Genomic DNA, 18,561 nt, shown 5'->3' on the forward strand with positions numbered 1-18,561 from the left:
CAGTCATCTACTCTCGCACACACTAGTTGGTCAGTCATCTCTCGCACACACTAGTTGGTCAGTCATCTCTCGCACACACTAGTTGGTCAGTCATCTCTCGCACACACTAGTTGGTCAGTCATCTCTCGCACACACTAGTTGGTCAGTCATCTCTCGCACACACTAGTTGGTCAGTCATCTCTCGCACACACTAGTTGGTCAGTCATCTCTCGTTGGTCAGTCATCTCTCGCACTAGTTGGTCAGTCATCTCTCGCACACACTAGTTGGTCAGTCATCTCTCGCACACACTAGTTGGTCAGTCATCTCTCGCACACACTAGTTGGTCAGTCATCTCTCGCACACACTAGTTGGTCAGTCATCTCTCGCACACACTAGTTGGTCAGTCATCTCTCGCACACACTAGTTGGTCAGTCATCTCTCGCACACACTAGTTGGTCAGTCATCTCTCGCACACACTAGTTGGTCAGTCATCTCTCGCACACACTAGTTGGTCAGTCATCTCTCGCACACACTAGTTGGTCAGTCATCTCTCGCACACACTAGTTGGTCAGTCATCTCTCGCACACACTAGTTGGTCAGTCATCTCTCGCACACACTAGTTGGTCAGTCATCTCTCGCACACACTAGTTGGTCAGTCATCTCTCGCACACACTAGTTGGTCAGTCATCTCTCGCACACACTAGTTGGTCAGTCATCTCTCGCACACACTAGTTGGTCAGTCATCTCTCGCACACACTAGTTGGTCAGTCATCTCTCGCACACACTAGTTGGTCAGTCATCTCTCGCACACACTAGTTGGTCAGTCATCTCTCGCACACACTAGTTGGTCAGTCATCTACTCTCGCACACACTAGTTGGTCAGTCATCTCTCGCACACACTAGTTGGTCAGTCATCTACTCTCGCACACACTAGTTGGTCAGTCATCTCTCGCACACACTAGTTGGTCAGTCATCTCTCGCACACACTAGTTGGTCAGTCATCTCTCGCACACACTAGTTGGTCAGTCATCTCTCGCACACACTAGTTGGTCAGTCATCTCTCGCACACACTAGTTGGTCAGTCATCTCTCGCACACACTAGTTGGTCAGTCATCTCTCGCACACACTAGTTGGTCAGTCATCTCTCGCACACACTAGTTGGTCAGTCATCTCTCGCACACACTAGTTGGTCAGTCATCTCTCGCACACACTAGTTGGTCAGTCATCTCTCGCACACACTAGTTGGTCAGTCATCTCTCGCACACACTAGTTGGTCAGTCATCTCTCGCACACACTAGTTGGTCAGTCATCTCTCGCACACACTAGTTGGTCAGTCATCTCTCGCACACACTAGTTGGTCAGGCATCTCTCGCACACACTAGTTGGTCAGTAGTTGGTCAGTCATCTCTCGCACACACTAGTTGGTCAGTCATCTCTCGCACACACTAGTTGGTCAGTCATCTCTCGCACACACTAGTTGGTCAGTCATCTCTCGCACACACTAGTTGGTCAGTCATCTCTCGCACACACTAGTTGGTCAGCACACACTAGTTGGTCAGTCATCTCTCGCACACACTAGTTGGTCAGTCATCTCTCGCACACACTAGTTGGTCAGTCATCTCTCGCACACACTAGTTGTTCAGTCATCTTCTCTCGCACACACTAGTTGGTCAGTCATCTCTCGCACACACTAGTTGGTCAGTCATCTCTCGCACACACTAGTTGGTCAGTCATCTCTCGCACACACTAGTTGGTCAGTCATCTCTCGCACACACTAGTTGGTCACTCATCTCTCGCACACACTAGTTGGTCAGTCATCTCTCGCACACACTAGTTGGTCAGTCATCTCTCGCACACACTAGTTGGTCAGTCATCTCTCGCACACAGTAGTTGGTCAGTCATCTCTCGCACACACTAGTTGGTCAGTCATCTCTCGCACACACTAGTTGGTCAGTCATCTACTCTCGCACACACTAGTTGGTCAGTCATCTCTCGCACACACTAGTTGGTCAGTCATCTACTCTCGCACACACTAGTTGGTCAGTCATCTCTCGCACACACTAGTTGGTCAGTCATCTCTCGCACACACTAGTTGGTCAGTCATCTCTCACACACACTAGTTGGTCAGTCATCTCTCGCACACACTAGTTGGTCAGTCATCTCTCGCACACACTAGTTGGTCAGTCATCTCTCGCACACACTAGTTGGTCAATCATCTCTCGCACACACTAGTTGGTCAGTCATCTCTCGCACACACTAGTTGGTCAGTCATCTCTCACACACACTAGTTGGTCAGTCATCTCTCGCACACACTAGTTGCTCAGTCTTCTCTCGTACACACTAGTTGGTCAGTCATCTCTCGCACACACTAGTTGGTCAGTCATCTCTCGCACACACTAGTTGGTCAGTCATCTCTTGCACACACTAGTTGGTCAGTCATCTCTCGCACACACTAGTTGGTCAGTCATCTCTCGCACACACTAGTTGGTCAGTCATCTCTCGCACACACTAGTTGGTCAGTCATCTCTCGCACACACTAGTTGGTCAGTCATCTCTCGCACACACTAGTTGGTCAGTCATCTCTCGCACACACTAGTTGGTCAGTCATCTCTCGCACACACTAGTTGGTCAGTCATCTCTCGCACACACTAGTTGGTCAGTCATCTCTCGCACACACTAGTTGGTCAGTCATCTCTCGCACACACTAGTTGGTCAGTCATCTCTCGCACACACTAGTTGGTCAGTCATCTCTCGCACACACTAGTTGGTCAGTCATCTCTCGCACACACTAGTTGGTCAGTCATCTCTTGCACACACTAGTTGGTCAGTCATCTCTCGCACACACTAGTTGGTCAGCCATCTCTCGCGCACACTAGTTGGTCAGTCATCTACTCTCGCACACACTAGTTGGTCAGTCATCTCTCGCACACACTAGTTGGTCAGTCATCTCTCGCACACACTAGTTGGTCAGTCATCTCTCGCACACACTAGTTGGTCAGTCATCTCTCGCACACACTAGTTGGTCAGTCATCTCTTGCACACACTAGTTGGTCAGTCATCTCTCGCACACACTAGTTGGTCAGTCATCTCTCGCACACACTAGTTGGTCAGTCATCTCTCGCACACACTAGTTGGTCAGTCATCTCTCGCACACACTAGTTGGTCAGTCATCTCTCGCACACACACTAGTTGGTCAGTCATCTCTCACACACACTAGTTGGTCAGTCATCTCTCGCACACACTAGTTGGTCAGTCATCTCTCGCACACACACTAGTCGGTCAGTCATCTCTCGCACACACTAGTTGGTCAGTCATCTCTCGCACACACACTAGTTGGTCAGTCATCTCTCGCACACACTAGTTGGTCAGTCATCTCTCGCACACACACTAGTTGGTCAGTCACCTCTCGCACACACTAGTTGGTCAGTCATCTCTCGCACACACTAGTTGGTCAGTCATCTCTCGCACACACTAGTTGGTCAGTCATCTACTCTCGCGCACACTAGTTGGTCAGTCATCTCTCGCACACACTAGTTGGTCAGTCATCTCTCGCACACACTAGTTGTTCAGCCATCTCTCGCACACACTAGTTGGTCAGTCATCTCTCGCACACACACTAGTTGGTCAGTCATCTCTCGCACACACTAGTTGGTCAGTCATCTCTCGCACACACTAGTTGGTCAGTCATCTACTCTCGCACACACTAGTTGGTCAGTGATCTCTCGCACACACTAGTTGGTCAGTCATCTCTCGCACACACACTAGTTGGTCAGTCATCTCTCACACACACTAGTTGGTCAGTCATCTCTCGCACACACTAGTTGGTCAGTCATCTCTCGCACACACACTAGTCGGTCAGTCATCTCTCGCACACACTAGTTGGTCAGTCATCTCTCGCACACACACTAGTTGGTCAGTCATCTCTCGCACACACTAGTTGGTCAGTCATCTCTCGCACACACACTAGTTGGTCAGTCACCTCTCGCACACACTAGTTGGTCAGTCATCTCTCGCACACACTAGTTGGTCAGTCATCTCTCGCACACACTAGTTGGTCAGTCATCTACTCTCGCGCACACTAGTTGGTCAGTCATCTCTCGCACACACTAGTTGGTCAGTCATCTCTCGCACACACTAGTTGTTCAGCCATCTCTCGCACACACTAGTTGGTCAGTCATCTCTCGCACACACACTAGTTGGTCAGTCATCTCTCGCACACACTAGTTGGTCAGTCATCTCTCGCACACACTAGTTGGTCAGTCATCTACTCTCGCACACACTAGTTGGTCAGTGATCTCTCGCACACACTAGTTGGTCAGTCATCTCTCGCACACACTAGTTGGTCAGTCATCTCTCGCGCACACTAGTTGGTCAGTCATCTCTCGCACACACTAGTTGGTCAGTCATCTACTCTCGCACACACTAGTTGGTCAGTCATCTCACGCACACACTAGTTGGTCAGTCATCTCTCGCACACACTAGTTGGTCAGTTATCTCTCGCACAAACTAGTTGGTCAGTCATCTACTCTCGCACACACTAGTTGGTCAGTCATCTACTCTCGCACACAACGGTCAAGGACCAGGTAATCAGGCTAAGGAAGGAAGGAGGAGAGACAACAAGAAATGACCGTGAAGTATGTGAAGAACTCAACAAGAGATTCAAAGAAGTGTTCACAGAGGAGACAGAAGGGACTCCAGAAAGACGGAGAGGTGGGGCACACCACCAAGTGCTGGACACAGTGCACACAACCGAGGAAGAAGTGAAGAGGCTTCTGAGTGAGCTAGATACCTCAAAGGCAATGGGGCCAGATAACATCTCCCCATGGGTATTGAGAGAGGGAGCAGAGGCGCTATGTGTACCCCTAACAACAATATTCAATACATCTATCGAAACAGGGAGAATGCCTGAGGCATGGAAGACAGCAAATGTAGTCCCAATCTTTAAAAAAGGAGACAGACATGAAGCATTAAACTACAGACCAGTGTCACTGACATGTATAGTATGCAAAATCATGGAGAAGATTATCAGGAGAAGAGTGGTGGAACACCTAGAAAGGAACGATCTCATCAACAGCAGCCAACATGGTTTCAGAGACGGGAAATCCTGTGTCACAAACCTACTGGAGTTCTATGACATGGTGACAGCCGTAAGACAAGAGAGAGAGGGGTGGGTGGATTGCATTTTCTTGGACTGCAAGAAGGCGTTTGACACAGTTCCACACAAGAGATTGGTGCAAAAACTGGAGGACCAAGCAGGGATAACAGGGAATACTTGTCAGGAAGACAGCAGCGAGTCATGGTACGTGGCGAGGTGTCAGAGTGGGCACCTGTGACCAGCGGGGTCCCGCAGGGGTCAGTCCTAGGACCAGTGCTGTTTCTGGTATTTGTGAACGACATGACGGAAGGAATAGACTCCGAGGTGTCCCTGTTTGCAGATGACGTGAAGTTGATGAGAAGAATTCACTCGATCGAAGACCAGGCAGAACTACAAAGGGATCTGGACAGGCTGCAGACCTGGTCCAGAAATTGGCTCCTGGAGTTCAATCCCACCAAGTGCAAAGTCATGAAGATTGGGGAAGGGCAAAGAAGGCCGCAGACGGAGTACAGTCTAGGGGGTAAGAGACTACAAACCTCACTCAAGGAAAAAGTTCTTGGGGTGAGTATAACACCAGGCACATCTCCTGAAGCGCACATCAACCAAATAACTGCTGCAGCATATGGGCGCCTAGCAAACCTCAGAACAGCATTCCGACATCTTAATAAGGAATCATTCAGGACCCTGTACACCGTGTACGTTAGGCCCATATTGGAGTATGCGGCACCAGTTTGGAACCCACACCTAGCCAAGCACGTGAAGAAACTAGAGAAAGTGCAAAGGTTTGCAACAAGACTAGTCCCAGAGCTAAGAGGTATGTCCTACGAGGAGAGGTTAAGGGAAATCAACCTGACGACACTGGAGGACAGGAGAGATAGTGGGGACATGATAACGACATACAAAATACTGAGAGGAATTGACAAGGTGGACAAAGACAGGATGTTCCAGAGATTGGACACAGTAACAAGGGGACACAGTTGGAAGCTGAAGACACAGATGAATCACAGGGATGTTAGGAAGTATTTCTTCAGCCACAGAGTAGTCAGTAAGTGGAATAGTTTGGGAAGAGATGTAGTGGAGGCAGGATCCATACATAGCTTTAAGCAGAGGTATGATAAAGCTCACGGCTCAGGGAGAGTGACCTAGTAGCGATCAGTGAAGAGGCGGGGCCAGGAGCTCGGACTCGACCCCCGCAACCTCAACTAGGTGAGTACAACTAGGTGAGTACACTAGTTGGTCAGCCATCTACTCTCGCACACACTAGTTGGTCAGACATCTACTCTCGCACACACTAGTTGGTCAGACATCTACTCTCGCACACACTAGTTCGTCAGTCATCTACTCTCGCACACACTAGTTGGTTAGTCATCTACTCTCGCACACACTAGTTGGTCAGTCATCTACTCTCGCACACACTATTTGGTCAGTCATCTACTCTCGCACACACTAGTTGGTCAGTCATCTACTCTCGCACACACTAGTTGGTCAGTCATCTACTCTCGCACACTAGTTGGTCAGTCATCTACTCTCGCACACACTAGTTGGTCAGTCATCTACTCTCGCACACACTAGTTGGTCAGTCATCTACTCTCGCACACACTAGTTGGTCAGTCATCTACTCTCGCACACACTAGTTGGTCAGTCATCTACTCTCGCACACACTAGTTGGTCAGTCATCTACTCTCGCACACACTAGTTGGTCAGTCATCTACTCTCGCACACACACTAGTTGGTCAGTCATCTACTCTCGCACACACACTAGTTGGTCAGTCATTTACTCTCGCACACACACTAGTTGGTCAGTCATCTACTCTCGCACACACTAGTTGGTTAGTCATCTACTCTCGCACACACTAGTTGGTCAGTCATCTACTCTCGCACACACTATTTGGTCAGTCATCTACTCTCGCACACACTAGTTGGTCAGTCATCTACTCTCGCACACACTAGTTGGTCAGTCATCTACTCTCGCACACTAGTTGGTCAGTCATCTACTCTCGCACACACTAGTTGGTCAGTCATCTACTCTCGCACACACTAGTTGGTCAGTCATCTACTCTCGCACACACTAGTTGGTCAGTCATCTACTCTCGCACACACTAGTTGGTCAGTCATCTACTCTCGCACACACTAGTTGGTCAGTCATCTACTCTCGCACACACTAGTTGGTCAGTCATCTACTCTCGCACACACACTAGTTGATCAGTCATCTACTCTCGCACACACACTAGTTGGTCAGTCATCTACTCTCGCACACACTAGTTGGTCAGTCATGTACTCTCGCACACACACTAGTTGGTCAGTCATCTACTCTCGCACACACTAGTTGGTCAGTCATCTACTCTCGCACACACTAGTTTGTCAGTCATCTACTTTCGCACACACTAGTTGGTCAGTTATCTACTCTCGCACACACTAGTTGGTCAGTCATCTACTCTCGCACACACACTAGTTGGTCAGTCATTTACTCTCGCACACACACTAGTTGGTCAGTCATCTACTCTCGCACACACTAGTTGGTCAGCCATCTACTCTCGCACACACTACTTGGTCAGTCATCTACTCTCGCTCACACTAGTTGGTCAACCATCTACTCTCGCACACACTAGTTGGTCAGTCATCTACTCTCGCACACACTAGTTGGTCAGTCATCTACTCTCGCACACACACTAGTTGGTCAGTCATCTACTCTCGCACACACACTAGTTGGTCAGTCATCTACTCTCGCACACACTAGTTGGTCAGTCATTTACTCTCGCACACACTAGTTGGTCAGTCATCTACTCTCGCACACACACTAGTTGGTCAGTCATCTACTCTAGCACACACACTAGTTGGTCAGTCATCTACTCTCGCACACACTAGTTGGTCAGTCATCTACTCTCGCACACACTAGTTGGTCAGTCATCTACTCTCGCACACACTAGTTGGTCAGTCATCTACTCTCGCACACACACTAGTTGGTCAGTCATCTACTCTCGCACACACACTAGTTGGTCAGTCATCTACTCTCGCACACACTAGTTGGTCAGTCATGTACTCTCGCACACACACTAGTTGGTCAGTCATCTACTCTCGCACACGCTAGTTGGTCAGTCATCTACTCTCGCACACACTAGTTTGTCAGTCATCTACTTTCGCACACACTAGTTGGTCAGTCATCTACTCTCGCACACACTAGTTGGTCAGTCATCTACTCTCGCACACACACTAGTTGGTCAGTCATTTACTCTCGCACACACACTAGTTGGTTAGTCATCTACTCTCGCACACACTAGTTGGTCAGTCATCTACTCTCGCACACACTAGTTGGTCAGTCATCTACTCTCGCACACACTAGTTGGTCAGTCATCTGCTCTCGCACACACACTAGTTGGTCAGTCATCTACTCTCGCACACACACTAGTTGGTCAGTCATCTACTCTCGCACACACACTAGTTGGTCAGTCATCTACTCTCGCACACACTAGTTGGTCAGCCATCTACTCTCGCACACACACTAGTTGGTCAGTCATCTACTCTCGCACACACTAGTTGGTCAGCCATCTACTCTCGCACACACACTAGTTGGTCAGTCATCTACTCTCGCACACACTAGATGGTCAGTCATCTACTCTCGCACACACTAGTTGGTCAGTCATCTACTCTCGCACACACTAGTTGGTCAGTCATCTACTCTCGCATACACTAGTTGGTCAGTCATCTACTCTCGCATACACTAGTTGGTCAGTCATCTACTCTCGCACACACTAGTTGGTCAGTCATCTACTCTCGCACACACTAGTTGGTCAGTCATCTACTCTCGCACACACTAGTTGGTCAGTCATCTACTCTCGCACACACTAGTTGGTCAGTCATCTACTCTCGCACACACTAGTTGGTCAGTCATCTACTCTCGCACACACACTAGTTGGTCAGTCATCTACTCTCGCACACACTAGTTGGTCAGCCATCTACTCTCGCACACACACTAGTTGGTCAGTCATCTACTCTCGCACACACTAGTTGGTCAGCCATCTACTCTCGCACACACACTAGTTGGTCAGTCATCTACTCTCGCACACACTAGTTGGTCAGTCATCTACTCTCGCACACACTAGTTTGTCAGTCATCTACTCTCGCATACACTAGTTGGTCAGTCATCTACTCTCGCATACACTAGTTGGTCAGTCATCTACTCTCGCACACACTAGTTGGTCAGTCATCTACTCTCGCACACACTAGTTGGTCAGTCATCTACTCTCGCACACACTAGTTGGTCAGCCATCTACTCTCGCACACACTAGTTGGTCAGCCATCTACTCTCGCACACACTAGTTGGTCAGCCATGATTGTAGTCTGCAGCGGAGTGTAACAGACGTTATCATTGCTAGCTGTACAGAAATACTAAGTTATTTTAGTCACTCTTATCCAGCCTGTAGTAAACTGGAGGTTTTTCAGGATCAACATGAACTATCACAGCACAAGATCATTCAGTATGTTAAGTAAAAAGACAAAAGTGTAACTAATGCGACATTTTATTGTGGCAACGTTTCGCTCTCCTGGAGCTTTGTCAGTCCGTTACAAATACACGGACACAGAGGGTATGTAGGTATCAGAGTGAGGTGTAAGCTCAATAAAATTTTTACAAAAGTAGTAGTGGTAGTAGTAGTGGTAGTAGTAATAGTGGTAGTAGTAATAATACATGTGTTTATTAGAACTTGTCGCTTGCGTAGCTTTAAAATGCTTTGGTTGGGCAAAATATTTTTGTTAGTGGGTTGAATTTGAGAAGGTACGTTGCAGTGTTCCTCCTTTCTGATGTTCGTAGGTAGTATTCTTGCTAATACTTCAGAGATGATGAACCTGCCTTTATTTTGCTTATTGGTATTATAAATAGCGATTAATGTTGATTCAAAGCACTTACGTCTACGGAAATTAGGTTCACTAGTCCGGCGTCGTTGAATTTCATGAGGTGATTGGCAGAATTCCGGTGTTGTACACAGGCACTGTTCCTACATGCATTTATGTGTTCATTGAGACGTATTTCGAGGTTTCTTTCTGTTTCACCTACGTATATTCTGTCGAAGCCTCCACAGGGTATAGTGTAAACTCCTGCATTGACTAGTTCATGGTGCTTCAATTTTACCCAGGTTAGGTCCCTTAGGGAAGTGTTGGTTGCTATTGTGACTAGTGTCAGCTTGAACGAGTACTTGAGAAACGTAGACAAATATTTCAGAGAACCAACAAGTTAGTAAATCAGACACGTGTACAACACTTGGTTATCTTCATTTAGGAAACGTTTCGCCACACATTGGCTTCATCAGTCCTGTACAAAGAAGAATGGTGAAGATCAGAGAGAGTTTGAGGTAATCAGTCACCCAGCTTGGAGTCGATGAAATCAGTCCATGAATCTTGAAAAGATGCAGCATACGCATGAAGTGGCTTATATACTGTAGACAGGTGAAGCAGTAGGTAGCGGTAGCCAAATTCTCAAGAAGCCAGGGATGGGGTGACAAAATTCGAGGTACGGGAATCCTGTATCAGCTAAATTTTCGATGAGCTAAGGGAGGATGGCAAAGCCTGGGGTGGGAAAATCCAGCAGCAGCAAATTTTTCAGGAATCCATGGGGAGGGAGATGCTTGCAAGTGCTGGGGTGGTGGAATCCTGTAACAGGTAAATTTTCAAGTAGTCAGTGGCTTGGCAAGGGCAGGGGAGTGGGAATACAGCAGCAGCTATATTTCTGAGGAGCGAGGGAGGCTAACAAGGGGGGTTAATCCAACTGCATGCAAACTTTTGAGAAGCATTGGGGATGGTAAAGGCCATGGTAAAGGAATGTAGCAGAAAATTTTTGAGGAGCCAGGGGGATGGCAAAGTTTGAGAAATCCAGCTGCAGCCAAAATTTCAAAGAGCTATGGGGGGCTGCAAAGATCTGAGGTGGGAGAATCCAGCTGCTGCCAAATTTTAAGAGAGGGAGGGGAGGTGGATAGAGCCGGGGTAGGGAAAGCCAGCAGCAGCCAAATTATCAAAGAGCCAGGGAGGCTGGCAAAAGTCAGGCGAGACAATCAAGCAGCAACCAAATTAAGGAGGAATAAGTGCAAATGTCAATGGCTGGAGAGGGGAAATCCAGCAGAAGCCAAATTATCGATTAGCAAGGGTCGCTGACAAGGGCCGAGGTTTGGGTATTTAGCAGCACCCAAATTTTCACAGGGTAGGTGTGGGGGAAATACAGCAGCAACCAATTTTTTGGGGAAGTAGGGGTATGGCAGTGGCTGGGGAGTAGAGGAATCTACCAGCAGCAAAATGTTTGAATGAGGGGGGGGGGGAAACTGACAAGGGTTAGGATGAGAGAATCCAGCAGCAGCCAATTGTTTTTAAAACCGAGCAGTTCTCTCAAGTGGAGGGTGCTAATAACACCCCGAGATTGGGAAAAGAGCAACAGCCACATTTTTGAGAAGACATATGGGATTGCAAATGTCTGGGAAAGAAGAATCCAGCAACAATCAAATATTCATGCAGCAAAAGGGCTGGCAAAGACATCATAGCAGTTACAGAAACAAAACTCACGGAGACAATAACAGATGCAATCTTCCCACCAGGATAACAGATCATGAGGAAAGATAGAAGGGGCAGGGGGGGAGGTGGGGTTGCTCTGCTCGTAAAAAAACAGAGGGAAATTCGAGAAAATGGAAGGTATAGATGAGACGGGAGAAAGAGACTGCATAGCAGGTACACTTCAGTCTGGGGAACACAAAGTGGTCATTGCAGTGATGTATAATCCACCACAGAACTGCAGGAGGCCAAGAGAGGAATATGAAGAGAACAACAGAGCAATGGTGGACACACTTGCTGAGGTGGCAAGAAGAGCTCATTCCAGCAGAGCAATGTTGCTGGTTATGGGAGATTTCAACCACAGGGAGATCGACTGGGAAAGCCTGGAGCCACATAGGGGTCCCGAAACATGGAGAGCCAGGATGCTGGACGTGGTGCTGGAAAACCTCATGCACCAACATGTTAAGGACACTACCAGAGTGAGAGGGGAGGATGAACCAGCAAGATTGGACCTTGTGTTCACCCTGGGCAGCTCAGACATTGAGGACATCAAGTATGAGAGTCCCCTAGGAGCTAGCGACCAAGTGGTTCTGTGCTTTGAATACATAGTAGAGCTGCAAGTGGAGAGAATAACAGGAGTTGAATGGGAAAAGCCTGACTATAAAAGAGGGGACTACATAGGGTTGAAGAACTTCCTGCGGGAGGTCCAGTGGGACAGGGAACTGGCAGGAAAGCCAGTAAATGAAATGATGGAATATGTAATAACAAAATGCAAGGAGGCAGTGGAAAAGTTTATTCCCAAGGGCAACAGTAACAACGGGAAGACCAGCACGAGCCCCTGGTTTACCCGACGGTGTAAGGAGGCAAAAACAAAGTGCAATAGAGAATGGAAAAAGTACAGAAGGCAGAGAACACACGAAAATAGGGAGATCAGTCGCAGAGCCAGGAATGAGTATGCACAGGTAAGGAGGGAGGCCCAGCGACAGTATGAAAATGACATAGCATCGAGAATCAAGACTGACCCGAAACTGTTGTATAGCCACATCAAGAGGAAGACAGCAGTCAAAGACCAGGTGATCAGATTAAGGACAGAAGGTGGAGAACTCACAAGAAATGATCAGGAGGTATGTGAGGAGCTGAACAGGAGATTTAAGGAAGTTTTTACAGTAGAGACAGGAAGGGCTGTAGGAAGACAGCACAGAAGGGAACATCAAGAGGGAATATACCAACAAGTGTTGGATGACATACGAACAACTGAGGAGGAGGTGAAGAAGCTCTTAAGTGACCTTGACACCTCAAAGGCGATGAGACCGGACAACATCTCCCCATGGGTCCTTGGAGAAGGAGCAGAGATGCTGTGCGTGCCTCTAACCACAATCTTCAACACGTCCCTTGAAACTGGGCAACTACCTGAGAAATGGAAGACAGCTAATGTAGTCCCCATATTTAAGAAAGGAAACAGAAACGAGGCACTAAACTACAGACCTGTGTCTCTGACACGTATTGTGTGCAAAGTCATGGAGAAGATTATCAGGAGGAGAGTGGTCGAACACCTGGAAAGGAACAAGATTATAAATGAAAACCAGCATGGGTTCATGGAAGGCAAATCCTATATCACAAACCTCCTGGAGTTTTATGACAAGGTAACAGAAGTAAGACACGAGAGAGAGGGGTGGGTAGATTGCGTTTTCCTAGACTGCAGGAAGGCCTTTGACACAGTTCCCCACAAGAGATTAGTGCAGAAGCTGGAGGATCAGGCGCATGTAAAAGGGAGGGCACTGCAATGGATAAGGGAATACCTAACAGGGAGGCAGCAACGAGTCATGGTACGTGAAGAGGTATCACAGTGGGCGCCTGTTACGAGCGGGGTCCCACAGGGGTCAGTTCTAGGACCAGTGCTATTTTTGATATATATGAACGACATGATGGAAGGAATAGACTCTGAAGTGTCCTTGTTCGCAGATGACGTGAAGTTGATGAGAAGAATTAAATCGGACGAGGATGAGGCAGGACTGCAAAGAGACCTGGACAGGCTGGACATGTGGTCCAGTAACTGGCTTCTCGAATTCAATCCAGCCAAATGCAAAGTCATGAAGATTGGGGAGGGGCAAAGAAGACCACAGACAGAGTATAGGCTAGGTGGACAAAGACTACAGACCTCACTCAGGGAGAAAGACCTTGGGGGTGACCATAACACCGAGCACATCACCGGAGGCACACCTCAACCAAATAACTGCTGCAGCATACGAGCGCCTGGCAAACCTGAGAATAGCGTTCCGATACCTTAATAAGGAATCGTTCAAGACACTGTACACTGTGTATGTTAGGCCCATACTGGAGTATGCAGCACCAGTCTGGAACCCACACCTGGTCAAGCACGTCAAGAAGCTAGAGAAAGTACAAAGGTTTGCAACAAGGCTAGTCCCAGAGCTCAAGGGAATGTCGTACGAGGAAAGGTTAAGGGAAATCGGACTGACGACACTGGAGGACAGAAGGGTCAGGGGAGACATGATAACGACATACAAGATACTGCGGGGAATAGACAAGGTGGACAGAGATAGGATGTTCCAGAGAGGGGACACAGGGACAAGAGGTCACAACTGGAAGCTGAAGACTCAGACGAGTCACAGGGACGTTAGGAAGTATTTCTTCAGTCATAGAGTTGTCAGCAAGTGGAATAGCCTAGCAAGTGAAGTAGTGGAGGCAGGAACCATACATAGTTTTAAGAAGAGGTATGACAAAGCTCAGGAAGCAGAGAGAGAGAGGACCCAGTAGCGATCAGTGAAGAGGCGGGGCCAGGAGCTGAGTCTCGACCCCTGCAACCACAATTAGGTGAGTACAATTATGTGAGTACACACACACACACACACACACACACACACACACACACACACACACACACACACACAAGAATACAAAGGAATCATTTAACATTATTTTAAAAAATCCAATAAGTTTAATGGAAAAATCCCAACCATTGGCGGAAAGAAAAAAAATGCGATTACTGACTGTGTTGTGGGTGATGAATGTCGTAGTGGGTCAGGTTTTCCTCGTGGGCTTGGTAATCAGCTTGGATTCCTGCGTGGGATGGAAATTCATGCACTGTCTGTCCATGGTGGAAGGGAAACTCCTTTTCGCTTTCATTTGGAACCGGCAGCAGTCTGGAGATTCCATCACTAGCGGGATCCTCAAGAGATGAGTAATCAGTCTTCAGCACTCTGCTCTCTACTGTCTTCAGGAGAGTGTTCTTGGAGTGCAGCTGGTCCGTCCGAAGTGTAGTCTCAAACTCTTCATCACCAAGGATGCTCCCATGAGGTGCTCTTCGTGATCTTTGGATCCTGACGACGAACATTCAAAACTTAATTTGATCGTGGTTGATGCTTTATAAAATCGTACATAAAAGGAATGAATACCTACGAATTACAGATTTTTAATATCAAGTATAAGATCTGGCTTAATATTTCGTTAACTTTCATCAACGACATGTTATTTACGTGGTATCTGACTTTGTTTCTTTACAAATTATTAAATAATTTAATAAATAAAATACTGAGCAGTATTTAAAATATGTCTTTGTATGAAAAAAGTAATTCTTTGTAAGTTGAATCATAACAGTGAGAAATTCATGTCTTTGATTTCTTCGCAACTCACTTCTTAATGTACACGTTGTCCATGATAAAATCTTCAAAGCCTATCTGGCCAATCACCTCCTGATCGTCAGCAGCACCAGCGTCCTGACAGGGGCAGCAGGAAGGCGTGGGAGTTGGCGTGACACTGCACGAGTCCTCACTACCCACGCCTGCAGCCTTTCCCTGAGGCTCCTTCCATGGCTGTGTAGTTCCCCTTACCGTCTCTCTGCCCTCAACGTCATCCATGACCACCATCTTGGTGTCGACGTAGTCCCTTGCTGATTAGAAACATTATATGCAACCAAACATGCATATGCAAATATTTATCGGTATAAACGCACAATGTATACACACCTACATACATTAACAGGAATTACCAAATTTCGTGCGACAATTTTTTGTCAAGAAAAGTACAAGAGGAGGCAAATTAGTTTTTCTCTTGTTTTGCAATGAAAAAGACAATTGACAGCAAGAACTTCCTGTGCCACACAACAAGATTTTTCTTATATGTTAATGCTCTGATCAGACTAGAACAAATTAACTATGTGGCACTTGAGGTATGTTCAAAGCATATTCATTTAAGGGAAAGGTAGAGAAGATGTAAACTAGAAAGAGAAAGGCGCGCCCTATGCAGGCGATGGCAACAAATAACAGAGCAACTAAAAAAGGCCAATATATCTAATACGAAGGGAGGTACTGGTCAGAGAAGTAGCAGACAACGAACTTAAGCTAAAGGAATCTTACAGGAGCCACGAAAAGTGGGAAGAACTAAAAGCCATAAATGAATATGAAATAAACCCAAAATATTTCTTTTCTTATACCAAATCAAAGTCGAGAACAACATCCAGTATTGGGAACCTACTTAAGATGGGTCCTACACAGATGACAGTAAGGAAATGAGTGAGCTACTCAAGTCCCAATATGACTCGATTTTTAGCGAGTCGCTAACCTGACAGAGTCAAATACCTAAATGAGATTTTTATGAGCGAAACACAGAATTTGGTAGACTCAAACCTATCTGATATTATTCTGACGCCAGATGACTTTCAAAAGGCGAAAATGACATGTCCATGCACTCAGCCTCAGGCCCAGACTCATGGAACTCCATATTCATCAAGAACTGCAAGAAGCCCCTATCATGTGTTTTTAACATCCTATGGAGAGGGAGCATGGACACGGGGGTCGTCCCACAGCTGCTAAAAACAACAGACATAGCCCCACTCCACAAAGGTGGCAGTAAAGCAATTGTAAAAGAACTGCAGACCGATACCACTAACAACTCATATCATAAAAATCTTTCAAAGGGTTCTAAGAAGCAAGATTGCCACCCACCTAGATACCCATCAGTTTCACAACCCAGGGCAACATGCAACAGCAGGTCACTCCTGCCTGTCCCAACTACTGGACCACTATGAAAAGGTCCTGGATGCTCTAGAAGACAAACAAAACGCAGATGTAGTGAACACAGACTTTGCAAAAGCCTTTGACAAGTGTGACCATGTTGTAAAAGTGCACGAAATGACTGATAAAGGAATAACAGGAAAAGTTGGCAGATGGATCTATAATTTCCTAACAAACAGAACATAATGAGTAGTAGTAAACAGAGTAAAGTCTGAGGCAGCTACGGTGAAAAGTTCTGTTCCACAACTAACAGTACTCGCTCCCATTCTGTTCCTCATCCTCATATCTGACATAGACAAGGATGTCAGCCACAGAGTGTGTCTTCCGATGCAGATGACACCCGACTTTGCATGACAGTGTCCTCCATTGAAGACACTGCAAGACTCCAGGAGGACATCTACTAAATCTTTAAATGGGACGCAGAAAACAATATGAAGTTCAATGATGAGATATTTCAATTACTGCGATATGGGAAACGTGAGGAAATTAGAACTGTATCAGAGTATATAACAAATTCCAACTACACAATAGAGCGGAAACCTAATGTAAAAGATCTGAGAGTGATAATGTCGGAGGATCTCACCTTCAAGGACCACAACATTGTATCAGTCTCATCTGCTAGAAAAATGACAGGATGGATAATGAGAACCTTCAAAACTAGGGATGCCAAGCCCATGATGACACTCTTCAGGTCGCTTGTTCTATCTAGGCTGGAATATTGCTGCACTCTAACAGCACCTTTCAAGGCAGGTGAAATTGCTGACCTAGAAGATTTACAGAGAACCTTCACTCAATTACTGGGAACGCTTAAAGTTCCCCAACCTGTACTTCCTAGAATGCAGGCTAGAGAGATACATGATTATATAGACTTGGAAAGTCCTAGAGGCATTAGTACCAAACTTGAACAAGAAAATCGCCCTTATGAAAGACTTAGCAAATGGTGCAACATCGCTCCAGTGAAAAGCAGGGACGCCTCTATCACGATAAAAGACAACACAGTAAGTGTCAGGGGCCCAAGACTGTTCAACTGCCTCCCAGCATACATAATGGGTATTACCAATAAACCCTTGACTGTCTTCAAGAAGGCGCTGGACATGCACCTAAAGTCAGTACCTGACCAGCCAGGCTGTGGTTTGTACGTCGGGTGCGGCAAACAGAAACAGCCTGGTTGATGAGACCCTGCTCCACCATGAGGCCTGGTCACAGACCGGGCCGCGGGGGCGTTGACCCCCGAAACCCTCTTCAGGTATACCCAAGCTAATACGCAATAAGCTCACATGTCATTGGTCTGGTACACAGTAATGTTACCCACACATATGAATGGTGAATCATAGAATTGACGAGAGGAAAAGGTGAGTGGTACACTGAGGAGTCTGTGGAGACAAAAAACTTTCTCCTGGAAGCAAAGAGAGGAGTATATGAGAGTATAGTTACACCAAGAATCTTATATGAGTGTCAAGCATGGGTGGTGAATGTTGCAACAAGGAGAAAGCTGGAGGCAGTGGAAATGTCATGACTGAGGGCAATGTGTGGTGTAAATATAATGCAGAGAATTCGTAGTTTGGAAATTAGGAGGAGGTGTGGGATTACCAAATCTATTATCCAGAGAGCTGAGAAGGGATTGTTGATGTGGTTCAGACATGTAGAGATGTAGAAAGAAATAGAATGACTTCGAGAGTGTATAAATCTGTAGTGGAAGGAAGATGGGGTAGGAGTCGGCCTAGGAGAGGTTGGAGGGAAAGGGTAAAGGTGGTTTTGCGTGCGAGGGGCTTGGACTTCCAACAAGCATGCGTGAGCATGTTATATAGGAGTGAATGGAAACAAATGGTTTTCAGGACTTGACGTCCTGTTGGAGTGTAAGCAAGGTAACATTTATGAAGGGATTCAGGGAAGCCGGCAGGCTGGACTTGAGTCCTAGAGATGGGAAG

At 46.8% G+C, this 18,561-nt stretch overlaps 1 protein-coding gene across 1 annotated transcript in view; it reads right to left on the reverse strand.

Moving 5' to 3' along the window:
- Positions 1 to 18,561, reverse strand: part of LOC128690675 (insulin-like peptide receptor) — a 646,235-nt gene that overhangs the window by 205,592 nt on the left and 422,082 nt on the right. The window contains exons 16-17 of the mRNA XM_070088152.1: positions 15,255 to 15,510; positions 14,613 to 14,941 (exon numbers count right to left, since the gene is read on the reverse strand). Coding sequence (XP_069944253.1) covers positions 14,613 to 14,941; positions 15,255 to 15,510 — 585 coding nt within the window. The remainder of the gene's footprint in view (positions 1 to 14,612; positions 14,942 to 15,254; positions 15,511 to 18,561) is intronic.

This window comes from Cherax quadricarinatus, chromosome 24 (assembly GCF_038502225.1).
Source record: "Cherax quadricarinatus isolate ZL_2023a chromosome 24, ASM3850222v1, whole genome shotgun sequence".
Lineage (NCBI taxonomy): Eukaryota > Metazoa > Arthropoda > Malacostraca > Decapoda > Parastacidae > Cherax > Cherax quadricarinatus.